The 26,816-nt window shown below is 36.3% G+C and overlaps 2 protein-coding genes across 6 annotated transcripts in view; one reads left to right on the forward strand and one right to left on the reverse strand.

The window, feature by feature from the left end:
* cdc42bpab (CDC42 binding protein kinase alpha (DMPK-like) b) overlaps positions 1-16,308 on the forward strand; it is a 190,875-nt gene extending 174,567 nt beyond the window's left edge. For all 3 annotated transcript variants that reach the window (XM_069180002.1, XM_069180006.1, XM_069180007.1), the window contains 3 exons: positions 2,074-2,191; positions 4,325-4,482; positions 11,762-16,308. In XM_069180002.1, the coding sequence (XP_069036103.1) occupies positions 2,074-2,191; positions 4,325-4,482; positions 11,762-11,893 (408 nt within the window). In that variant the 3' untranslated portion in view covers positions 11,894-16,308. The remainder of the gene's footprint in view (positions 1-2,073; positions 2,192-4,324; positions 4,483-11,761) is intronic.
* A 2,861-nt stretch (positions 16,309-19,169) lies between these two features.
* The window catches only part of LOC102687061 (frizzled-3), a 38,983-nt gene continuing 31,336 nt past the window's right edge, over positions 19,170-26,816 (reverse strand). For 2 of the 3 annotated variants that reach the window (XM_015344716.2, XM_015344701.2), the window contains exon 8: positions 19,170-26,097. In XM_015344716.2, coding sequence (XP_015200202.2) covers positions 25,887-26,097 — 211 coding nt within the window. In that variant the 3' untranslated portion in view covers positions 19,170-25,886. The remainder of the gene's footprint in view (positions 26,098-26,816) is intronic. The other variant, XR_001478216.2, reaches the window with a different exon arrangement.

The raw sequence follows: 26,816 nt of genomic DNA on the forward strand, positions 1-26,816 counted from the left end.
ATGTCTAGTGTCTCACTGTACCATAGAAACAAATGCTTGGCATGCTTTGTCTTTTTGCATCGGCACTGCCACCTGCACCATTTATGCTCCTGTCTTCTTTACCATGGCTTGCAGTTCTGTAGTGTCTGGAAATTTTAACAAACTCTTAGTTTCTATACTCTTCTCTCTGCAAAGTGCAATCTCTGTGAGTCTATGATGACTCTTTTTGAATTTGTTTTGATTAATCAATCAATTCCCACTTTCTTCGAGGTTCAATGAAATAAAAAAGGCTACGTACAAGAACACAATACATGACATTAAAAAAAACTCTTATTATTATGTACTGAAAGGAGTTGATACAATATAACTTTTATAAAAGCCTAAACTCTGTTGGATTATTTAGCAATGGTCATCTTTAATTTGCTGCCCTTAATTTCTTATTTTATGGTATTTACTGTGACCAGACCTTCCAGTCTGTCTGTTAAACCTAAACAGTAATATGTTGTTTTTTTTCACAGAATTGTTTTGTGCCATGAAAAATTTTGGTTGTCACAAGTACTGTATAGAATCAAAACCTGGTAGCTCAGCTGGTTATAGCTAATAACAAGAAGATATGATCACATTCATGATGTGATATGAGATTGATCACATGGGTCCTAAACTGAAAGTGTTCTTGTATTACATTTCCATGCTATCAAAATTGCAATATGGGGCCCCTTGGCAGTCATCACTAATAAAGTGACAGATGGAAGTCATAAATGCACACATTAGACAGTATTTGGTCTTTAGTTATCGTGGAGAGAGAGATGAAAATAATACATAATTTGTTTAGAACAGCAAAATAAAAGTAAGTTTTAGTAAATGGAATGATATATTTGTATAATTATTGTCTTATTATGTATTATTTCATCTTCAACATATGTACAGCAGAAAACAATTTAAATTAAAAACACAGAAAAAAATAAAACTTTTAAATATCCCTGTAGTGGACATTTGAGGCAAGAAAAAAACTAAAATCTCTTCAGAGGTGTTTTTTTCAGAAAGCTTCCAGCAACAATCAATAACAAAAATGCCTGGGGTTAAATACATTTAGGTCTGACTAGAAAACAGGACAGTATCCTGCTAAAACAATATACAGGTCAGTTGCTTTAAACACTAAAGTATTTTTTTTAATTCCCCTAAGCCTTTTATGGATTTAAGGGTGATGCATGAAGTAGATAAGCTGGCTGAAGATGATTCTGCAGTTAGAAAAAAAGTGTAAAAAAGCCTAAAGGTTTTTTTTATGCGGCGGGCTGCTTGGATCCTGTAGGCGGAAGCAAAAACGCTAATAGAAAGTATGATAACCTTTTATTATAAGCTACTGTATATGTATAGGTCTGCAAGTGGTTGTAATTTTTTTAAAATTTCATGTAATATTCATGCAATTGCATTATTTCCTGTTTTATTTTACATTAATGCATTCTCTTTGTCTTGTTAACGCTATTTGTCTTCTAATTTACAGCATCTGAACTCAGCTGACCCTCATACTTATTTATTTTTTATATGTACATCTCATGAGGCTCTAATGAGACTTCTGCATAATTGACAACAATTTGTCTAAATGTCTGGTTTGTGAATGAAAACCCTTGAATTCCCTGTAAAAATGTGTTGCATATGGATGGAATTTCTGCCGTTCAACTACTAGCTCAAAGACATTTGAACGTTCACTTTGTTGAATAGAAAATGCATTTTTGTAGTAGTATTTAAGCTTTAGATGTTATAAATTGGGAATTAATAATAAATTGAAAGGCAAATGTGGTAGGTGCTCTATTATTAGTCAATTAATTGTTTTGAAGTGCTTGTAGAGAATAAACCAAGAGCTCCTACTAGGCTCAAACTAGGCTTTTTTAACAGTGGAAAATATCATTGGAACTGTTCAAATATTCAGTAAAATATTTGATATAATTTAAATAAAAGACTGTGGGTAGTTTACCGGTCTGGAAATTGTTTTCCCTTTCTTAATCTGTTACTATTTATTACTAATGTTAATCTGTTTTTTCTCTCATTTTTTTTTATTCTCGCTTGCTTGCTTCCCCCATGGTGTCTGATCACTAGAACGTCCGTCCTCAGGAGAGCCGCACAATGTTCAGCGGGTCTGTGAGCATCCCTTCCATCACTAAGTCACGTACTGAGCCAGGCCGTTCGATGAGCGCGAGCAGTGGACTTGGCACAAGTGAGTGCGTCTTCCTTAGAGCAGAGCGTTTCTGTGTGTCAGTGAGTGTGAGTCACTGGCCTGCTGCATATGAACGGGAATAAACGTTGAATCGGAAACGCTTCACATTTTAAATTCTGGCATTTATTTTTAGTTGGTAAGGACACACTACTTAAAATTTGAAGTGATGAAAAGTTTTGTTTTTGTTGTTTTAATTTTTACAACCCTTCTAATAAACTGAGCTCAAAGAAACTAAGCCATTATACATGAAATATTTCTACAATACATAATTGCAGTCAGATGAACTAACTGCATTACATCTGAGAACGGTGGAGTCACAATAAACTGTGCAATACATAAAATGTTACGGTGTTTTTTCACTTGGAAATATAAATTGTTTTGTATTTTGTTCCCACCTAGTTTGGAATCCCCTGTTATTCATAACTCAATATATTGACCTCATGCCCATATGTTACAGGGAGAATGAGGACCTATTTAAAGATAAATGATCAAGATAAATGTCCTAGCATATCTCTCAGGGCCATTCATTTTTTGATAGACTGCAGACAGTACAGAAGAATACAGAAGAGTTGTTCATTAGTTTAGCAATACATCTTTCTTCACTGACAAAACAGCAAAACACGCTGGTGCCCAGCAGGTCAGAGTTGCCCTTGTTATAACTAAGGCTAAGAGGGCCAACCTAATTAATATTCATCCAGCCTCTGTGGCACTTATACAATTGTACGGCACCACTTTGGGGAATTCCAGTCACAGCTAATGACATGGCCTAGGTTTGGACCATTATCATGTATCATGTGTATTATTCATTAAAAAGAAATGCAGTGGCAGACATGCTTCTCTGTCACACGTCCATAGTTTTTTTTCCTCATCAGGGACTCCCTCAACCTTTCATATACTTTGGATATTGCCATATGATTGTAGTTAATGTAGTAAAAAAAAGTCTGTCATCAGTGTATTCCTAATTAGTTTTGCTATGTGTTAAAGGTCATGAGATTGTTTAGTTCCTTTACTTTCCTATGTGTGCATTAATAAAACAACCTTAACATGTTGTTACCTTATTTATGTTGTAATGCATACAGGAGTCAAATTGGAGATTGTAGTTCTGCAGATATGCATCAGATATGCAGAAATGCTATTGTTATTATTCTGTTTTTTGTTTCTTCCATTATTCTGCTGTAATATTCAAATACATTTCATATTCAAACCTATTGGCAAAACCTCCTGTGATCTGGCAGGATTGTAAAGACCTGTGCAAAGCTGTATCAGAGAGAACATTATACTAGGATGTTGTGGTTTGGCAGCCAGATTTGAATTTTGAAAACATTTAGAGGAATTTGGAGTATTTCTGAGAACATTGGAAGTTGGAGGGTCTTGGAAGCTATTTCCATCATAAAATTCTGTTTGTGACAATGTGATTGGTGACATGATTTAATGGAAAAACACATCTCCTAAAGTTGAAACTCGATAGACATAAAGTAGGTTGTGTTCTCTCATAAAATTAAAAACTTATGACATTTAAAACTGTTAAGATCAAAATGTTCTTTAAACTTGCCTTCCAAAAACAAAACAAATTTGAAGATGTGGCAATTTGAATACAGTATGTTTCATTGTGTCTTGGTGGTGGACTCATGAAACGTCTTGCAGTCTCAGCTCAGCGTGGATGTAATGAGATTGTTGAACTGAAACTAATTGGTTACATTGTAAGGCTCCCTTAAGCACGTTTTCAAGACATTTCTTCTCAATCCTTTCTTTTCCAAGAATTTCTAAAATCTTATTTGAACCCAGTGAATGTATAGATCTGATCCTTGGTGTGCAATAATGCTCCATGTCCAAGATTTAGACTTGCTCATGACAGGTGAATTGACTTAACTGTCATATTGGATTTGTCCATTAATTTGTCCATTAAGAAAAGATGCATTCCACTTTGATAGAGCTCATATAGGAAACCCTGCAGTATGTGATCTGTTAAACAAATGTCCTTCTTCATGACCTTTAACCTCTTTTAATGGTCAAATGCAAAACTATGTATAGCAAAAAAAGAGATATATTGACTAGGCCACCAATAATTTGTGATTGCGGCTATATAGATATTACAAGACTGGCTGTCTGACCTTTGTGAATGTTGTCCTGTAGGATCCACTGCACAGAATGGCAGTGCTCTGAGGAGGGAGTTCTCAGGAGGGAGCTATGGGTCAAAACGACAGCCCATGACATCACCGTCTGATGGGTCTCTGTCCTCAGGGGGAATGGATGGAGGAGGCGATGCGCCCATTTCACAATTTGAAAGAGAGGTAATGAGATGCCATATTAAAACTGTAACTGTGCTCAGAAAGAATGTGTCTAAAAGTCAGATATTACCACAAAGGATCTCAACTATGAACTCTGCTACAGTCTTTTAATTTTTTGCTCTGGGGTAAAAGGCTTTGAAAATTGCCCCCCTATTATTGTGACAGACACCTCATCTTCTTAATGTGGCATATTCTGCCTGCTGAGGCATGAGTCACCGGTACACTTCTTATCATTTTAAAGCTCTAACCTTTCTTCAAATGTTGTTTGGAAATGTCTTGAAAAGCACACAGGACTTGGGTTCATGCAGGTCATTTCTGTTCCTTAGCAACACACCCTATTCATGCTATAGCCGTAGACTGAATACTGAAGATAAAGGTTTCTGTTCTTTGATATGCATGTTCTAAGTGAACTTGTGGCTAGTATTGCTTGATTATTCACAATTTATTCTCATTACACAACTTTCTGTCACTGTATGACAGAGTACAATGCAAATGTGTTGATTTGGCTGTGTTCCCTATATCTGGCAGATCATAAAATGTGGATATGTAAACAATGCAAGAAGACTAATATATATTTTTTTGTTTAACATATTTCAAAGATTTAACATTTTAAGTGGTTATTTAACAAACTGTGTAAGATCCTTCATCTGGGTCGTATGGATATGAGGGATCCCCACACATAAACCATGTATTGTAGATCTTGTTTCCCAGAAGGTTAGTATAACCTTTTCACTGGCAGGGCCATGGCCTGTCTACTCCTGTTAATGCACATTACTATTCCCATCCTTGTACAGGCTGTGATTCATCCCAACAATAATATTTGTCCCAGTATCTCTTGATCTGTGATTTAACCCTAGTCTTTAACTAACAGGCAAAATGCTACGTTTCTAGCTCATTCTCGGTAGAGCAAGCTACCGAGTTCTAGCTCTAAAGTTATCTCTGTAGTAGTAACAGTCCCTTTCTTCTGACTTAATGTCTGTCAAATATGATTGTACTCCTTTGGACAAACTAAGTCTTGAATCTAATCTTTTAGTTTTTGTTCAAGGCAAAATAAAACACTTTCTTTAAATCTCTGGGAAGTCTCCTTTAGGTCTCACCCCGGATTAATCTATGATCCCACACTACCACAAAAAAACTTTCTTTTCATTGTATTACAATGATAGAAGACGAAAGCCTCCTAGATCACACATTTGCTTTTGCATCCTGCTGTTTTTTAAGAAACCTTTAATCATAAACGTGATTTGCCTTCAGATGCTTCCTTGGTGTGAATTCACACATGTAACTTTCCCAAGCACGATGTTAGATTCGAAGATGCTTGAAAAATAATCCTCTGACTATCCAGTCTAATATCAACAGCTTGAAAGTGCAAGTTGTCCAAAGCAGTACTGAATAACTGAGATTTTACAACTTGTAATGCTATGAAAAAATTGTATTTTTAGTTTCCTTGCACCCTTGGATAAACTCCAAGAATCAGTCACTTGAGTAAATAACAATATACTATAAGAGACGCATATGAGTAAATGACAATCTTGGTAGCAAGAGTAAATATTATCTCAGGCATGCCACTTTCCTTTGGGGTGGTTGTATACTTGGCCCTAGATCAATAACCTACTAATATTAGTTACAAATATCACAATATTTGGAATCCGTAGCTAACAAAACTAATTTAAATTAATGTAATTGCAGCAGGTAAAAAACAAACAGCAGTATCAAAAGGCTGAAATATCAAATAGGAGGTGCTTAGGTCTTCTTGAGCTTCAATTCCAAACACAAACTCTAGTGTACTATGGCAGTGGGGAAGGGTGGAAGGGGTGGGGACTGGAGTGGATTGTTTCAACCCAATCAGCCAGATTCAGTGTTGGGTGAGTTAAAGCTTCCTCCTTGGTCTCAGTACTAGCACTGATGGGGTTTGCCAGGCAGCTGATAATACCTTTCCCTTTCCCACCTTTAAGCATCGTTGATTGCAAAGCTCAAGGTGACAAAGTGAACCTGAAAAAAACATTCAATTCGGAAGTCAGGGGAAAAAAATAAATTTCATGTTATACAGTATCTACAGTATATGAAACTATATATACCAGGCATTGTGAAAAAAGAGCAAGTTGTCAGATAATTTTTACAGCATAATTTCTCAATAAATCTCAATATTTTTATCGTCCCAATATTGACCAGTGTTTCACATGAGAAGCTGTTATCCTCCTGCAAGGGTGCATCATTAAGGCTGCTGTCTGAAGTCACTCAGAGCTGTCAGGGAAACCGGTTTGCTCAGTCTTTAATGTGCCGGGAGCTGCATCTTTCTCTAGGAGCTGCTGTTGACAGTTCTGCAGGATCCTGGTAGAGGAATGTAAACTGACATCACTTTAAGTTCTCAACTTGTATGAATTTACAACCTCATCGTGAAAAGAAAAAGCTTTTTTTTTTGCTAAAAGAGTGCCAGCAATGTGATAGACAGCTGAGCTAAGGGAGAAGGCAGTCTGCTCTCACACATTTTGTCCCCCCTCCCAAACTTTGAGATATGGATGCCGTTCTCGATCGTGGGAGCTGAGTGTAATTTTCCTCTCCAGTGGCAGGCTGTATCACCATCAGAGAAGACTCCTGATCTGAAAAGGGCTTTAAGGACCCTGCTTAGTAAAATTAAGGTAAACGCCAACACACACTCACCCCTTCCCCTATAAACTACCCTGCCTATTGAGGCATGAGAGGCAAAACAAAAAGTCAGTGCTTCACTGGGTCAGTAAGTCCATGGTCATTCCTCCTTGCACAGTTTGTTCAGATAATAAAACTGCAATGACAAAATTTGCCAGCATGAGCTGCATCCAGAATGACCAAGCTTTTGTTTCAAAGATGTTGCAAGGCCAGAAGGTGGGTGGGCAGACCAGATTAGTCATGGCAATGGCTCGTGTCATGCTTTGCATGTGAGCCTCAATGTGATTACTTCAACAGCTTTCTGCAACCTTTTTCACTCTAGGATGTTACCAGTAGGCTTTCTGATTTTCCATGTTTTCCTCCAGAGTTTCTTATACTCTCTTTTAAAGATTTGGCTTGCATCTGTTGAAGACATGTTAATCTCAGTTACAACTGAAAGAAGTGTTAATGGTAAAATTGATTTTATTTTGTGGTTTGTTTCATGTTCCACTCAAGCTGGGTTTTTCTAAAGCTAAAGCCCCAGGCACACTTGGAATTACAGCGATAATGATAAATCATTTACAGAGTGGTCACAGTAGCTCAAAAAGAGCAGATGTATCGCAAAACACGTCGATCAGCGTGTGTGCCTGCTCATTTCTATTTCCTCTAGAATGAGTGATGAAAAAAATCAGGAAGTACTTTTGTTGTGCTTATTCAACAGAATGTGTGAGAGAAGACAAAGTAGAAAAAGTGAGTATATAAAGTGCAGTGTAGGGAAAAATGAGGGGAATTCAACAAGCTTGTGTAGAAATTGTGTTCACACGAGGACAGGTTTTTTCAGTGCTTCAGGCTGTCAAAGTGACAGGTCAAAGGGATCCATTAGTGGAATTGGAAGGTGACCTTAAAAAGGAGGTGACCCATTTAAGGAGCAGTATGCCTCAGTTGAGTGAAATACAGCACTTCCTCATTGTTTTAGTTATTGTCCTGTTTCTCTCTATCTCTCAACAGTCAGATTCAATCCAAGAAGCATGATTCATACAGCAAGCTCGTTAGTTTCAGAAAAGGATCAATAGAACAAATATTCTGAATTATTAGAAATGCACATCTTACAAAATATGTTTTATTCTTATTCTTATTTGATACTTTTAACACCAAAAAACAGCTTCTTTGGTCTCTTTTTGAATACATAAATGCCATTCATTAAGTGTAAATGTGCAATATATCGGTATCAAACAGAGAACAGCCTCTTTGTGTCTGTCTTTTATAAGAAACGCTGACAAAGACATGGCATTAAGTGCAGTATTAAAGACTTAAATATTGATTAGTCAATTGAAAGTTGATTATTCATCCTGATTTGGAACTCCATCTCATAAACGTCATGATTAGTACACCTATGTAAAATAAGAATAACATTTGAAGATTAATATATTATTGGTTGAATTAAAACCATTGCATTTTGCTGTTGTTTTATCACTTGACCCTTAAAATGCACACACAAATTATTAAAGCAAAATTTCCAGACTGTTTATATGTATGTGTAATCCTTATTGAACTGAACAATTCTGCAACTGCAGTGTATTCTGACAGGTGTGTGTAGCCAGGAATGTAACTCATGCCCAAATCCAGAGACATGCTTGGAAAATCCTGTTAAAAGCAAAGGTGTACTATATCACCAAATGGTTTTTCCAGAGCCAAGGATACCACACTCAGGTAGACAACTTCCATCTCAGTCCAGTATATAATTTGATGGATTTTTGTTAATGAGGCCCCTACTCTGCTTCTGTTTTCATAAGACAGGAAGACAGGCAGCAGTAGATTTTAAGAAGTGATTTGCTTCATGTTCTGCTGCCACTAGCTTATATGTTTTTGCTTAAAGGCAACTGAAGATATATTTGTACACCTCAAGGGACCGTCAAAGATCACTCTAAGCCTGGTACAGAGATTTAATCTCTTTCAGCATTCATTCCATCAATATGAAGCATGTTATGGGCTATTGTATATAAATAATATATATCTTAAGTATATATTATGTAGTCTGAGATGTGCTGATTCAGCAGTAGTCTTCTTGTGTGCAGCATCACATCAGTGGAATTCACTGCCCAAATCCATTTGAGATTCTATGAGTGACAACACATTCAGTATTCCCCTTCAGCACACTTTTCACTAAATCTTTTAATGTATACTTTACTTTTACTCTTGGTTCCACTAAGTCAATTTGCTGTGCAAATTTCCACTGTTTGTTTTTGTATTGTCTGGTATAGTATTATATGTACTGCTTTGAGTGTTGTGAAAATAATTCATAGATTATAATTTATAATCTATATAATTATCAAATAGAAGTGACCATCAATATCGATCTTATTTATTCTTATCTTTTTCTACATAGTGGCGTTTTACAGGATCCCATGAACTGTGGATCCAACTTCTGCAATTGTGCCTTTTCTGTGGTGTTTATGTCATTGGTGTATCACATCTATTGCTTCACTATCTGTGAATGTGTACCCAGTACAAAACCCCACTGACATTGTCATCTGCAGGCTGTCAAGAACACACAGAATGATGAAATATTCATTCTGCATTGTAGCTGCTAGACAATGATATAACTGTCCACCAAATATAGTGATCAAGGGTACATGTGTACTGCAGTCTTTCATACAGAAACCTCAGTCACTGTAAAAACAGCATATAAAAAAGCCTTTACTATGAGGGAGACATTCAAACTACCTCATTTCATGTCATGGAGAAAAATCAAGAACCCCAAAATAAAACATTGTTATGTAGGATTGGGAAGCTCTGGTCTGTGTTGGTTGTGTTTGCACTGCTAACATCAGCAACCAGTGACTTCTGGATCATGATATAATTCAACACAGGCTTTATAATTTACAATTTTAATTAGTTTATGGAAATATAATTATATGAAATTGTAAAATACTAGCAATTTGACCTTTAAATACTGAACTGAAATTGTACTGCGGCAAATTGTAGGCTTAAATTGCAATCACAGGAATGGGTTCTTTCGTCAAAATGGCTAAACACACATAGACAAGGAATGTCTGAGAAAGCGATCCTTCACATGGCATGCAGGAGATAGTGGTCTGATTTTGTATTAAAAAAATCGTAGTATAAACAGTAAGATAAAACAGTATGATGCTACAAGCTGTTTCCTTTCAACTACACGTGCTATTGAGATTATTTCATATTGTTTGCTGTTGTAAAATGGCTTGTGGCGCACGACATTTAACAGATTGTGATGCCATTCTAGTTAATGATGACAAATATGTGTAATAGTTTTGTCTGCACTGCTGTGATACAGTATGTTTAAAATTGAATAATGTATGAAACCTGAAATTTCTGTTATTGATACCTAATTATTTTAGTGTTTTCTAAAAGCTACAGGACAGTGTGATAGTCAGCAGTGTCAGCTCATGGGACTTGTTAGATTCCAGCCTGTGGTACCTTCTATGTAGAAGCTGCATGTTCTCTCTCTGGTCATGTCTGTTTTTGCCAAATACTTTGGTTTGCTCCCATTTCTCAAAGTTAAGGTTAAGTGTCTTGGTTAATTAGCATCTATAAGTCATCCCCAGTATGTGTGTGTATGTGCCCTGTTTGGATTGGTGTCCTGCCCTGAATAGGGCTAAGTAACAATATTATCAAGTGGAGCTCATACTTTTAAACAGATTCATATTCTTACCTTATTTATGGATACAGAAAGTGTGATGCTTGACTCTGATGCAAGGTTGTTTTTTCTTACTCCATCTCTGTCCACTATCCCTTACAATAAATCTAATAACCATCATTTCCATCAGTCATGAGACCTAGTGTTATTAAAAAACTTTTCTCCCCAAATATAGGTCTCCAAACAATACAGCCCATTACAGATCTCACTCTTACAGTAGATTTGGTTTTCTTCTGGAAGTGTTCCTTATAAGATGTAAATAGTATTGAATGTCAGCAAGGTACTGTATATACTGTAATGTAAAACAGAAAGTCCTGAGTGTGCAAGTGTGATGTATATAGTACGACACTTATCATTCCATTAAATTATTAATAAGCTCATTAAATAACTGTGTGATGTATACATTAATTGGAACTGGATCCAATTTTTAAATTGTGACCACTATAGTTTCAAGTGTGACCTGGGCTTTTGACTTCTTTGTCCACAAGCAAAATGAGGAAAGGAGTTCCTCGCTTTTATTAAGGCTAATCTGATAATAATGAAAAAATCTTCACGTTTAACACAGTTGCTATGCAAAATTGTATACACATTAAAGACTTTTAGTCAGTTAAGGTGTTGCGCTCACATTTATGAGGTTGGTGTGTCCTCAGCTAAATGAAAAGATCTGGAACTGTCAGGTTTTAACGAGACAATCATGGTGTACTATTCTGTTAAATTAATTTTTATGATTAACAGGTTCATCAGTTGTAATTTGAGTGTCTTAAGCTTCAGCTGAATTCTTAAAGGAGAGAAGAAAAAGTTAATGGAAAGCGCAGAACAAAAGTCACATTTATCTGGAAAAAAAACAGCTTGTAACTTTGCCATGCAGCATTTAGCTAGGTGACGTGCTTTCCAGAAGCAATGCTTGTTGCGTGATTTAGTGTTCGTGAAAAGACAAAAAAAGATTGTGTGTGTGTAACCCGCTGTCTTTCTTTCTCGCTGCAGGATTCAGATTCCCCCCGACACTCCACGGCCTCCAATAGCTCCAACCTGAGCAGCCCTCCCAGCCCGGCCTCGCCTCACAAAACCAAGTCCCTTTCCCTGGAGAGCACGGACCGCATGGGGTGGGAGACATGAGCCTTTGCCAAGCCTTCCGGAGAGACGAGACACTCGAGTTCACCCAACCCCCCCTCCGCCTCCCAGAGTCTCCACAACCACCTGCTCCACCCAGCACCACGCTCCCTGTCTGCAGCTACTGGCAGTGTCCAGCGGTGCAAACCACAGTAATCAAATATGCCCTAAAAGGAAAGAAAGGAAAGAGGAAAGAAAAAACCCCTGGTGAAAGTGGGGTGAGGTGTGTGGCATCTGAACATCTTTCCACGCACGAACTCTGAATAACTACTGAACTCCATAACTGTTGTTGCCAATACAGCTTGTTCTCCATCATCTGTATTTGACTGGGATTAGTTGTTTAAAATGAGTGTTTAACAATTGCATATGTATATAAACACGTGTATAAGATTTATAGATAGGACTTCTGGTATTTATAGTAGAATCTGTTCTGTTAAGCTTAAGAAACTGAACCCTTCATTTTGCAGTTTTTTCTTGGAGATATGGTAAGCAGTGGGGGGGGGGAGGCTCTAATTTTGTTTGTTTTTTGCTGCTTTGTTGTGGTTTGTGGTTAATATCTTGTACATTTCTGGTGGAAGAGAGAGATGTCTTTCAGTTTTAGCTGTTTATGATGTCAGGGGATTTATGGAAACACTTTCCATCCTTCCCTTCGTTGTCCTCTTTTCTGTTGCAAGTGCTGATGAGTGCAGTGATTTAAAAGCAAGCAGCACTTTACCCCCCAATAAAAATTATAGTCGCTCAAGCTTTCAAAGAATTTATCGAGAAACGTATAGTGTATGTATTCAGACGATGACTGTGCCAGAGGTTGTTTTTTTTTTCATTCCACAGTGAAGTTCTTTGAGGTGACTCCAGTTATTTTGGCACTTTGGTTTTCTGTCAAAATGTACGCCACAACGTCCCATAACGCAAGCACTGGTTCCATCCATAATGAAGCAGGGTAGCTGAAATTACAGAGGTCAACAGTCAAAAATGAATAAATTATGAGGTCTCCAATCTAATGTAAATAAAACCTAAGTAGAATATAATATATATATGATAAAAAGGTTGCAGTTGTAGAGTGAAAGGAGTGCATCAAGAAGAGTTTTTTGTTAATTATTATTCCTTTGGGCATATTCATGCACTGCTTTCCTCCAGTTGTTACTCTCATTTAATTGAGCTAGATTCTACAATAAGATGGATTCTGATTTCAGAAGGAGGGGTGGGTTAATACTCTGAGCTGTGCCTATGCACTTCTTGAAGAAAGGGGTTGAGTGACATTTTCTAAAGCTGTACATTTTTCAGAGTGGTTACTGCAGTTGTCCAATACCATGTGGTACCGCTGCCTCAATTCCCTCTTTGAAATGACAGCTTTGAAATGGAATTGAAGTGAATATTCACCATTTCCCTTCCAACCCACGTTCTTAGCTGTGCCACGCCTTTGACAAAAAGAACTTTCACTTCCATTGCTTACTGTGGTCCAGGTTTTCACAGCTGCAGCAATAATGCTCCACTTTCCAAAGAGTTTTTTTTTTAAACAACAGCCTTGGAATTCAGTGCACCCAGTCATTTTATTTTATTTTTTAATAAGCTGAATGTGTGCTTTAGCAGATCACCAAGAGCTATTTTACTAAAGAAAAACAAGTTTTCTCTTGTGATTATAGAATTCTCTATATATAAATATATATATAAAAAGTATATATAAAGTTGTTTATAGTTTTACTAGTCACAGAACCTTATGGTACTGTGTATTGGACTTCACGGTGTTAGCCGGTAGACTTTTTATTTTCCTGTTTTAGTATTTTGGTGATTGCAGCAGATAAAAGTATAGAAAATGTACTCTATAACCACCGAGTGAAATGTTCAGTTGTATTTAAATGATAATTCTTACCAGTGGTTGGGAGGAATAAAGAAGCAGGGTTGTGTTTGGGAGGGATGGGGAGGAGTGAGGTGGCTCACAGTGTTGTAGAGTCATAAGCATTTCTGTTGCATGTTGCAGAACTTTTGTATTGCAGTAGGTGACTGAAGATGGGATATCATTTCAATAAAACACTTTAAAAATATGAAAACCTAAATTCTTTAAATTCTGGTTCCATTCATGACAGGTGTTTTGAAAGTTAGGGATGTTGACGGAATGTATTATTATACAGGATTATATAATTCTATTGTTAACGAAGGTCTGAATGAAAATGTCAAAAATTTTTGAATCATTAACTGGCTACAGTTGTGTGGATAATGTGAACGTTTTTCTCATATGTTTCTGTTTTGAAATGACACCTCTAAAGATTCCACCTGATGCCTTTCAGGCATTTATACACCTGAGTCAAATAAACCAGAACCATTCAGAATAAAATCTTAGCAATGAACTGACAGTTTGTTGAAAATTTTAAGCACTCCAGAGTTTTCTGTCAAGCAATGTCACAGAAAGGTGTTGGTTTGATGAGCAATGACCTTTCCCCTTTCAGTGCCTTGCAGACAAGCCCCTTCAGCATTCAAGGATGTGATGTAACATAGAGCTGGAGTTTATCTGGTTTATGAAGTTAAGAAAAACTAACAAAAAAAAATCCATGTCTGGAATGTGCTGATGTAGAAGCCTGTGAAAGGGAAGTTGTTTTCTGACATTTGACACCTGCAAAAATTTTCAAATAACAACACACAGGATCACTCCAGAAATTTAGTTTTTTTTACTTATAATGTTTTAAATTTGCATCTGGCTACTTTTCAGGTTATCAATTTGAAAAAAAATATCCATAAATCACATTATGATGCACTTTGTTTTTTATATTTTCATTTTATTGTGATTTAGACTTTTCAGTGGTTTCTGCTTAATATATTAGAAATGTATTATTCTTACTTAATATTTCCATACCAACACATACTGTACATTGTCCACACAGATGATTATTCTAGTTAACTGTAATGTCTGTATTGACAGTGAGATCAGATTTGCCTTCAAGACCTTACAGAGCTCTGATGGTGGGATAAGAATTGAAGCTGGAATTCTTAAATAAGTTGGCGTGGAAGTTTCATTATTGTGCACATAAAAACAGGAGAAAAATCAACATGATGGTTGAAGTAAAAGCTTTTACAAGTCATTACATTCTACCTTTGACAAATATATGTTAAAATGCACTTACAGGTAAAAATAAATATTCCTAAAGCTCTGTTTGTTTTTGTACAGACTATATGATAAAGGTAGCCAGTTGCAATTTAAAGAAAAGAAACATAGTGCAGGTAACACAGAGGTCTTCCTTTGACTGAATATTTAAAAACTGTTTTTTAAGGTTAACCACATACAAAAGGGGCTTGAAAAATTAAAATCTTACAAATATCAAAATGTGGCAGGTGACACTGATTTTCCAGCATTTATTACACATCGGAAAAAAAAAGTTTCTTTGGCACGTTTGCAAAATGTAGCTTCTATTTTTTATTTGTAAAGTGTATTGGTGCCTAGTTCTCATTGAATAACAGCCCTGGCATCATGATTCAGAAGTAACCCCAAGTGTGTCACAAACTCAAGAGTGAGCAACCTGCAAGTCTGGTGAATTCACTAGTTCGGTAAAGGGGAACACATTCAGTAATATATCCATTCTAGAAAAAAACTAATGAAAATGAAATTAGGCAAATCCCTTATTTCCTTTTCATCAAGAATAAAATGACTGCATGGATTTCCATTTTTATCAATTTTAACCAATTCCTATTTGTATTCAGTTTTCTTCCCAGAGGAATAGAATGTATCTGCAATGGAAGCAGACTTTATTCGGTAGGTGATGTGTGTGTTGGATGGGTTTCAGGATATTTATGCTTTCAGTAAAGAAACCCATAAATTTGAAACTCAGGAATTTCTGAACCAATGATTATTTAAGCATTAGACAAAACAAACTACACATCAACAAGAAAATCGTTGTTAGTTGTGGCATATTCCTTACCCATAGGGTCATCCGTTGTTCTCTGAAGATTGTAAAATAATTGAAGAATTGCCAGAAATGAGAATATTGCAGACTGATCTTCCAAGTGAAAGTATTACAACTGCATGGGAGCTGGGGGGTACAATTAAACTTTAAAAATAGTTTGCATTTCAATGAGGTTTAATTGCCTTTTGTGTTATTTACTTTTTCATATCATTTTAATTATTTTTGTAGGATTTTCTGTAAGTATAATGTACAGTTTTGCATGTTGTAGGTGTAATCACTTTTTTTAGGATTACAAAGGATGGCGAAAAAAAGGTTTGGCTTTTCACTTTTTTTATTTTGGCTCATTCTAAAAATTGGGGGAGATTAAAGGGGATATCCCACTATAGGTGATGTAGATTCTTTTTGCACAGAAGTATTTAAAAGTGGAAGGTCAAAAAATGTATTGGACCATCCACTGCTCTTTTATGTCAATAACTCATTATTGAAGATATTAACCTGATGTATTTCAATAAAACAGGGAACTGTTACAAATGTGCCTTTGACTTTCCTTCTTTCAGTATTCACTGGTTATGTAAAACCTATACGGAATCTCTCCGTTTCCTCAAGGAGTCTAGTTTTTCTTTGAACCTAACTGTACTTTGTACGAATCTTAATGGATTTAAGGACAGTAGTTGTAATGTCTTCTTAAAAGATCTCAGAAGCAAAGCATGCTAGAACTACTAAAGTAGTAGTTCCCAATTCTGGTCCTGGAGTAGCCCTGTGTCCTCCAATTTACATTACAACTGATCTTTATTATTTTGGTTGATGAAGTTCTTACTGTTTGCTTGGAATTTTAAACCTGTTTCAAAACAAGGTCAGACAATAGCATAAAACCTGTGCCAGATGCTGGGATTCAGCTTTCCACTTAAATTTATCTTTTCAATGACCTGGTTGATTTTAAACTATGAGACTATTCTGCATGTCGAATACTTTTTGTTAAAGTATCATTCCCATCCCAATTTCAACACATCATTATTATATAATAATAAAGTGTACTAAGGAAATCATGAGTATGTTTCAGGAATAAAACAAAAATTAATGGTTCAGTAAGCCTAACTCATTATGAGCTTAGAGCAGAATTGTGGTCAACTCAGACATTGAGAAAAATAGAAAAATTGGAAATTGAATTGGAAAAAAAGCCTTCAGAACACAGAATATGTAACTTGTTATCTGAAATGTCATACAAAGAAATTTCACTTAGTCTTAAAAAATGAGTGCCAAACATTTATTTTAACACAGTGTGTCTGTCAACTCATGTACTATTGAGTGGCCATAAGCAACTCGGTTAAATCACTCACAAAAACGCAGTTATACCTTGCTTTAAAAACGTCCAAATCAAACATCTCCGAGTTGTTATTGACACTGAGCTATTTTTTTCCTTTAATCCAACATTTCTTATTCACTATTGTTGCATCTTATCATTGTAAGGTCCTCAAATGTTTTGTCTTTTAAATTATGTCTTCCAGCCCTGAATATTTTTCCTGCCATACTGAAAATTTGCTCTGGATATTTGCACTCAAGTTGCCCCAAGTAAGCGAAGCTGGTTGTGTTTTTTTTTTCAGTAAGCCAATGAAACAGTATCTTCTGATTACCAAGATAAGATGATGTATGTTGTTTGTCTGAAGCAGGAATAATGGGTAGGGCTATTGACTGACTATACATACTGTCTATGCAAAAAAGACCCGTTAGCTTCTTTGGCGGAGCTGAGGAATCCTTTGGCATGGCGAGAGTCTTCAGATTGAGGTCTGGTCTGTTAATACTTTAATGGTGTTTCTCTCATCACCTATATCTGAATCAAGGGTTCCAGCAATCAGGAATCTTCATGCTTTGACCTGCCAAGGCATTTCTCATTAAGGATATCTAACACACCAAATATGGGCGGTCTCCTATTGCTGTGACGACCTTCTCAGTCTGTGATTTTCTCAAATGGTTCCAGTGATCCACAGAGTTCCTCTATGATTTTCAGTTCATAGGGTGTTAGCTGATTGTGACAATCTCTAACAAGACTTATCGAGGGATTACTCTGTAAGACATTTAAGCATTTGTAAGCACATAATAATAAATCATGACTCCCATGCACTTACTTGAAAATGTCCTTTGAAGTTGGATATCACTAACTACAGACCGGTGTGCTGCAGTGTGTACATAATCACATGGTGGTTTCCTGCAGGTGGCTCAAAGAAGCGATCAAGGGCTGACGTCTGCCTAGACCTTGTGTTTGTAGCTGAACCATTTCCATTTTATTTCCAAAGTTCAATGTTTTTGTAGCAGGCCAGATTGGGCAGCCAAGTGTTCTCCAAACAGTCCAAGGTCATACATTCAAGGCCATAAACACAAACTGAAAACTCTCACAACACCACCAACCTGCCTTCTCATCACGCAGTTGTTGGATTCTCTAGGTTTATTGTTAGGTTGTTACATCTCATTCAGGAGAGCTTAAATGCACTCTGGGAAATATATTTTAATTTGCCACAATAGTCAATAATTACAATGAAGAATATCTCTTTGACAGAGTTTTTTTAAACAGCAAATGCTTAAACCATGCTTTAGACAGCAAAAATGACATTTATAATACACAATGTTGTTTTGAAGTTATAAACAAGGCATTCAAGATTTTACAAATGAGTGGAATTTAAGAACCACTGTTTTCAATCAACTTAGAAACAGCTTTACCAAGTATTAAATATATCTCCAGCAAGTAAGCAGATCATTCAAATGACAGCTTAAGCTGGAATAAAAGTCTACTACAGATCAAAACTTTGTGATAGCCCTAAGACAGTTTTCAAGTATAATGCTTTCCATTGAACTGTCAAGTTCAACTTGCGTTAAAGCTTGGTAACTGTATTCCACAGCCATGGAATTTTCTTTCGGCTAATCTTTAAATATCATGGTGATCTGCAGTATGAGGTTTAATTAAGCAGTTAATGATCAGTTCAATGCAGAATTTTGGTTGATTGAAATCACCCACCTGACACTCCTTTCAAGGATTAGCTTCAGAGGGTGTAATGACAACAATATGGTCTTTTTAGCGTAGAAAGCACAGCTCATAGGATCACTATTACATACCTCACTGGTTCACCAGTTGTTCTTTGTGGATTAGGGAATGCTGCCGATCTGATGACAGATTCAAACCACTGATGCCTACTCTAAATACAAGCTTTACAGTTGGATCTGCTTGGGAATCTTTATTCTAATCCTTCCCCCCCCCCCCAGAATAAAACTATAATACAACAGGTAGACACTGAGTACATTCATACATGAATAGAAGATGGATCAGCAAGCATTTAATGTGAATATCCAATAATGGATCTTTTTATCCAAGATAAATAATGTCCACAAAAAATCAGTGTATTTAATTAAAAAAAACCTTTATTTAAATTTTCACATTCTAAAACTGAAATGTACATCTATACACTTTAAAACAAAGCTAAACATAGTTAAAGTGCTAAAACGTTAAAAAAACAAATTTATATACACATAATGCAGGAGAAAATGCCAAATTTACAGGTACTGAGAATAATGTTACTGTCATGAACATGTTTGAACACAGCTACTTGTTTTCCTGACACTTGCACTTCGTGACACTTGTACAAAGCAGGCAATTATTATTTAATGAAACTTTGCAAATAACAACAATTTTAAAAGTACTAGCGTACATGATCAAGGTAAAAGCAAAACCATCTCGGAACCCTTCCATCCAGAATTTGTCCAGTATTACCAGACATTACTTTTATACACCATCATCAGTTCACTGCCTTTGTTTTAAGAAACACAATGTGAGATGAGTTTCTGTTTTTGTAGGTTCAGCCACTTGATAAAAAAAGGACTTTTAACATTACAAATATAAAGCACACAGTATTTTGTTATATTTAAGTATATTTTAGTTCATGTTCTTTTCTAAATTACGACCTCATAGAATTAAGTTTAATTTAAAGAAACGTTCAGAAAGCCATTATTTCCTAGCAGAAGAACAAGTTAAAATCCTTTGAATTTCTTCATATAGAAGAAACAACAGATTAGCTGCAGCATTTAGACCAACCTAAATCGCCTGTGACCTGCAAGGAATATGTCACACTTCATAAAACACTTGCACTCCATTGTTTGTGCTCAGAGAGATTTCTTCTCGAAACAGCTCTGCTAGACAGAAGTTGATAGTTTTATATTTAACCCTAAAAATACACTACAGTAAATTGAAAACAAACTTTTCCTAAATCCATAGCAGGGACACAAAACAGATGTTAATCTCCACCCTCTTTTTAATATAAATTAATTTGTACAGTACTACCACCATTAGTTAAAATGTTAAATGCAATAAGCTTTTGGTCTCGAAAGCCAAAAAATGTTCACATTTCCTCAGCTTTTAGTGTCTTCATTTTTTAACCAATCATTTTTGGATATTATATAAAATAGAAGACACTTAGGACTTCTACCAACTAGAGATCAATTACAATTTTAAACAACCCAATCAGGAATAATAATGATATCCAGTATGACACTGATTAGCTATGCAATGCTGGTGAATAATGTAACATTAAACAATCCATTCACTAGGAATAACAACATCCAATGGGATAATCTACTTGTGCAGAGTGAGGAGATGGAGATGGTCTGAAAGCAGAATGATGAATGCAATCGGTGACAGGGCTTTATTGTGGTTCTTTTTTGGGAAATAACATTATGGAGGATTACAGGTTAGAGCCCCAGAAGCCAAGAAGAACTTGTCTGATGTAATCCCCCCTGAACTTTCACGAAAAACAACATTTGTCTACAATTCACATTTCTGTTGGTAAAGCTACTTCTGCATATCTTTATAGGATGAAAAGATATACGGTATACACTCAGCCACCTGGAGCACATCATACCATGTGAAAACAACAATGGATCTTCATACACTAGGACAAGGGTGGATTCCTGTTATATAAAATCACTACTGCCAACTTCAGTTTGTAAGTGAAGTTGATCAGTTGCCCTGTCCAGCCAAGCGTGCACCTGTCTGAGTAGGTCAGTCTGAAAGGTAATGCAGATGAATCTCCTGCCACTGTAAAAACAGAAGAAGCTTTTTTATGTTTTTGTGAAAAGAGGTTGGAGAATGTTGACTGGCTGGTTGTCAGTGAAAGCCAAATGGTGTGTGCTATTCACCACTGTTGAGACACAACAGGTTTTTCATAATTATATTGAGGGCTTTAACTTTTTCACCAATTTATTTTTGCTCTAAACAGAACAATCTTTATCTTCACCGACCAGTGTTTACGTTCAAGCTTATTACAGTTTGTTAAACAGTTAAACGTAATAACCATTTAAAGAGGAAGCCAAAAAAATTTCTGTGAGGTTGTGATGCAAGTTGGAGAATTTATAAAATTGGATTTTTTTTATTGTTATGCCTGGTTTCACAGAACAATAAGCCCTTACTTACCCAAAGGTCTGGTGTTAAGTTTTGTATCTTCTTGTTTGGAAATAACACTGCTTATTATCAAACAGGTTCTTTTACAGACTTGGCTCGAGTTATTTTGCTGCAGGCAACATGGAAGAGATTACTGCAGAAGGTGTGTTCCAGTAAGTAATAAAAGGTGCAAAAGGCTGCAAATCATTCTTTGCAGCCTTATAACACTAAGTACAAAGGTTCAAGAGAATTTCACTTGGAACGGTTATGAGAAATATCCTAAGTCAGCAAATTATTTTCTTATGTTGGCCTTAGGTTTCAAAATCATTAGGTTTAAGGGTATTCTAATATCTGTTACTCTAATCTCAAAATTCCTTACTTGGAAATACAAAATATAACCCTTTTCAATTTTTAAACACTCAATAATCTAAAGAAGGCATGTCCATTCCTATTCCTGGAGCATGTGTACAGATTTCCATTCAAACCCAGCTCTTCATTACGCTGACTTTAATCATCTTTGTACTGGCCTAATGAGCCAGTTTGAGAATTTCCCCAGTTTTTCAGAGCTGGAGCTTTAAAGAGAACAAGAAAACCTCTAGAAACACTAGTCCTCCAAGACTAGATACCTACTAACCTTCAAGAGTTTGAATTTGCAAGATGCCTTTAGCATTGTTGTGGATAAAACAATATAAAAAAGCTTCTTAATGCAGAAGAGAGATTATAGAGTTATAATGTTAAACTTGATACTATATTTTCTTTCGTACAGAGGAAAGAAACGTCTGATAAAGAAAAAAATGAAGTGATACTTTGTGATTTGTGAATTTCAGGTGGATCTATGCATTAATTTTGTCCAGTCCTTAGTGTTACTGGAGGACTAGAATTAGAGAACATCAATTTATAGCAACACCACATTCGCAATACAGCAGAGATTTAATTTAAGAAAAGCAGCTGAAATGCAAAACCGGTTTCCTACATCCCATGAGAACCCTGATGTGGACAACTGTTTCAATGTCTGCCCTGTACGACACAGTCAGACCAATGTTTTGTCATAAAGAAATCCATGTCTGATCTCAGATGAACCATAAATTAAATTAAAAAATACTCTCGTCTTCCCAGCTTAATCCAAACATGTGTCACAGAGCAGTTTGTGTTCCGTTTCCAGCTACTATAACTTAACTGCCTTCTCTTCCCTAGTCTACTGTAATTCTTTATATTGCTATGGTAACTGTTTACACAAACAGTAGTAAAGCAGTGGGAAATTTTTCCTAACTATTTACAGATGCATTAAAAGCAATTATTTACACAAGAGTAACGTTTATATAAGGAAAACAAAACAAAACAGCTGCAATTTGTTACCAGAAGCCAGTTCTGCTGAGTGTAGTGCAGTTCCAGTCCATAGTCCTGTAGCACAGTAAGCAAAGTATTTACAAAATTAAAAGCTATTTTCTAAGCACTTTATACACTACATACATCCTAAAGCATCCAGTAGAGACATCTATAATAATTCTAATGAGCTCAGGTTAATATCTGTGTAATTAAAAAATGAAATATTTTTGTCCTCCTTAATGTGATAAACATATTACAATACATTGTGCAATAATGTGGTACAACAGTACCTATATAAGGCAAAAGCACCAGAAAATTTGTACTCTGATCCTTTCTCAAAACTCAAATGGGTTATAACAGGTCTTCCTATATACTATAATTAATGTGTAAATGCATGAGATTAGCCTATAGCCCAAACCACGTTTTAGATTTTTGTCTTAGGTTAGCTACCACAACTGATGCTTGTCATGCAGTATTTACCCTAAGCTTTGAAATGATGGGCTTCTATACTTTGCTAAAGAGGATGCCAAGACTACAAACAACATAAGCAAAGTGACAACTAACCCTTAATACTCAATTCAGCACAGTTGTAAGAGAGCTGGGAGAAGAATTAAAGTGGTTGGAGACTGTATCTGCCTCCCAGCTCTGAGGTAGCCAGGCTCCCCAAATTATGCTGTAATATATACTGTAGGTTAATTGGTTCAGGGGAACATGCTAAGTGTGGATACATGCAAAACCTTTAGATGAAAACAAGCAACCTAAAATTTGAATAAGTCAGCTCTCACTTCTTATCGCATTGTTTTGTAGTCCTGGTCCATGGAGCCTTTGTGTGTTATGGTTTCTGAGCATTTAATTTCTTTGGTTTAGTGTACTCCTTAAGAAGTACTTAATTATTTAGATTCTTTTTTGGATCATTTTTATCACTGGGTCCTTAGTCTGGCTGCCTGGACATTTAGTAAAGGAAATTAAATTAGCTGTCTGAAGAACCAATTACTGATGCACACTTTTGAGAATCACTCCCTCTACAAATATTATTAGACCTGCATAGTCCCAATTGCCTTTTTCAAACAGAACTGGGTCTAATGGGGAAAACAGTTGAAATCAAGGCTCTGTCAGTTTATGTAATGAGTTCAAAAGAAATTGAGGAATACACATCTGTTTCCAGGAAAAGGCTAGGAAACTGACAACACCAAACTAACAGAACTATTCCATGTGCATTTTTTCATTCTCCTGGAGTGTTTATGTCATTCATGTCTTCATGTGGTAACAGGGATGTAGCAAGATATATAAGAAATATGGAACCAACTCCGTATTGGTCAACAGAATTCCATTAGCGCTGGAACCCAATTAACATTACCAGGAAGGAGAAGTCATACAGCACTACAAGGGTTACACTAATTTGACATTTCATCTAATGGAAATTGATTAAAGGTTTTCAATTTGCTTAATTTTTTACAGATACAGCTCATACAGGATACTAATTTATACCAAAGAGGGAATAACTTCCTTGAATAACTTCTACTATTTCATCCAATAGATTTTAGTTTTATTTGTGATGAGTCTATTTAATCCTCAAATATTTTATTTCATTGCAGAATGCAAACTATCCATTATATTACAAAATATGTTCATGTGAGCTACGAAGTGAACATAATATGATAGGAACCTACTAACATCAAAGAAGAATAAAATATTCTTTAAGTTCATGTGGTTTATGAGAGAAATCCAACTTGAATCAAATTTGATTTATGGAATGATTTCAAGAATTGAACTCTTATGTAAGTAGAGGACTATCTGGAATCACATACCATCCTTTAGAAAAGTCAATAACTTAACAGATACTGCCTTCTCTACTAGAGAGTTTGATGTAGTGGCTCATCCATATGGTGGACACAAAATAGAATAAGGCATGAATACACTGTCATAACTCCAGTTTCGCTATTGCAAGCAGGTAGCACAGCTTACTTAAGAATACTAATGAATTTTGTTCTATATCAGCGTGAGGACATTTTAACTTAAATTTTGTATGTGAAACTTAAATATTTTAAAACAATTGTCTCAATTTGCATTATTCACCGGATCACTTTGAGGTATATATGTTAGGCTCTATCTCTACTAAAAAGATAAAATTCAGGTTTGGGTTTTGGTCCTGAAATATCGTGTTTCTTGATTGATCACTGATCAGTTAAACCTTGAATTTTGTCTTGCATAAATACTGCATCATAATTCACAAGTTTCTCAAGGGCAATGGGATTGATTCTTTGTGCACTGTACCAAGCTGCTTTTTTTATCTGGTACCAAACAAAAACAGTATGTGCTACACTTTTCAGTCTTTGTTACTTCAAAGCATTTATGTCACCACCTGCTCATTCAAAGGAAAGGGACTTCATTAATGGATCCCTGGTCACAACAATTTTCCAGGGAAAACAGCTCTCTACCAAAGGCCGAGGTAGATTAGCAGTACTAGGGCTAAATGAGCATTAGCTGAAACTATAAATATGGCATTCGTCTTAAGAAAGCTAGGCTTCTGATTTGCCTCTGCTCTTCTTTAGGCCATTTTCATTACATTGACATACTGTGACAATGACATACATTGGAAATTGAAGTATATTTTGTGTGCTCCTTTAAGAAGTCTGGATATGCGAACTGCAGCTGTTAGCACATTTCTGTGCTATCCAGAGATGACTAAGCTTTAACACATGACAACCCCTGCCAGACCATGCGAAGTATGGAAAATGTATCACAAAGCAAGGAGACCAAGTGATTTTAAGGCTTAACAGGCTTTTTCTGCATTAAGGTCCTATCTGAAATACCTATTTTTTGCTAGGTATTTAAAAACATATAAGGGCAAAAACAGTCCAATTTGACTTCCCTGGTCTAAAAAAACACTATATTTGGGACAGAAGTGCAGAGTATTTACATTAAATACAACTTTTGCAACAGAAAAAAAAAATACTTTGCCAACGTGGGGCCCTCTATAAACAACACTAAACAGGTCTGTTCTGTTCCAAGCCGTCTTTGACATGGTTGGCAGATCCTGTTATGGAAGATGCTAAGTTGCCCCACAGCGGTCATGCATTTAGCACTAAAGGGCAGCAGTGTACCTTTCATCTGAGTGCTTTAATAATTTACATCTTCATAGGCAGTCTAAATTGACCTTAAATCCAAGAGGATCCTGGTTTGGCATTCGTTCATGGAATTTAATTTTGTCTTCACAGTATAAAACCATTTTTTTTACAATGCTGCTGAAATGTACAGCCTAGTCAAGGCCCATGGATCTACTAAAATACCTCTCTTCAGGATAGGGTCTGTCTTTGTTTTTCCTTCAAGAGAAAGCGCAGTGACTGGGGACGCAGTTCCAGTCCTAGGCACTCGCCCCATCCTCTTCGATGACACGGTTCATACTGGTCCCGTGCGTGATGTGTGTGGGAGCGTTGCTCAGGTCTCGAACACTGCCGTGCCGTGACTGGTCATTGAGGCGATGCATGCTGCTGTGCCGCGACTGGTCATTGAGCCTGGACATGCTCCCATGAGGCAGTCTGTCATCAACTCCCCTGTAACTACATGGGGTGTACCTGGAAGAAACCAGGAACAACAGTCAGTTTGACCCTTTGTTGTCCTCAAATTTAGAGCAAATTATAGAGTTGAAAAAAATACTCTATTCCAAAGCATTTAACATGATGTAATATATGCAGCTGGACTGTGGATTTGAACAGCTGCTACAAGCAACAACCCCAACTATAGAAACCAAATTAAAAACCACTATCCCCAGCTACAGGGAGTTTTAATGCTCCTATGAGACCTAGGAGACTTCTCACCATAAATGTTTAATTTTACACAGTGATATCTCTAACTCTTGCTATAATAAGATAGGTATTGGATTTAAGCTTAATTTTCTTCTCATATTTCTAATTTTCTGTCAACATTTTTTATGTACTTTGTGTGCAATCGCCTTCACAATGATTCCTAATCATTCAAGTGCAAGTGCAGGTTCATGTGGCTGCCATCTGCCAGATGTCACTCAAAGTTTCTGGGGATACATCTTTCACCAGAAATCACGACCTATAGTCTGTTTCTTTAATGCAGCTGCAAGTGACAGACCTAAAGCATCCTTGAGGCTAAACCCTGAGGGTGGATAAAAAGTGAGTGGATAAAAAGCAACCACGTTGCTTAAACGCTTGTACCAATTTATGAAGGATAGTCTAAAGGAACATTTTCTGGAACACACCTAACTGTGTACAAAGTACAAAGTAACAGTACTCAAAGTCAGTTCTGCGGCTACAAACCGAACCAG

The sequence above is a fragment of the Lepisosteus oculatus genome, chromosome 2 (genome assembly GCF_040954835.1).
Source record: "Lepisosteus oculatus isolate fLepOcu1 chromosome 2, fLepOcu1.hap2, whole genome shotgun sequence".
NCBI classification, from domain to species: Eukaryota; Metazoa; Chordata; class Actinopteri; order Semionotiformes; family Lepisosteidae; genus Lepisosteus; species Lepisosteus oculatus.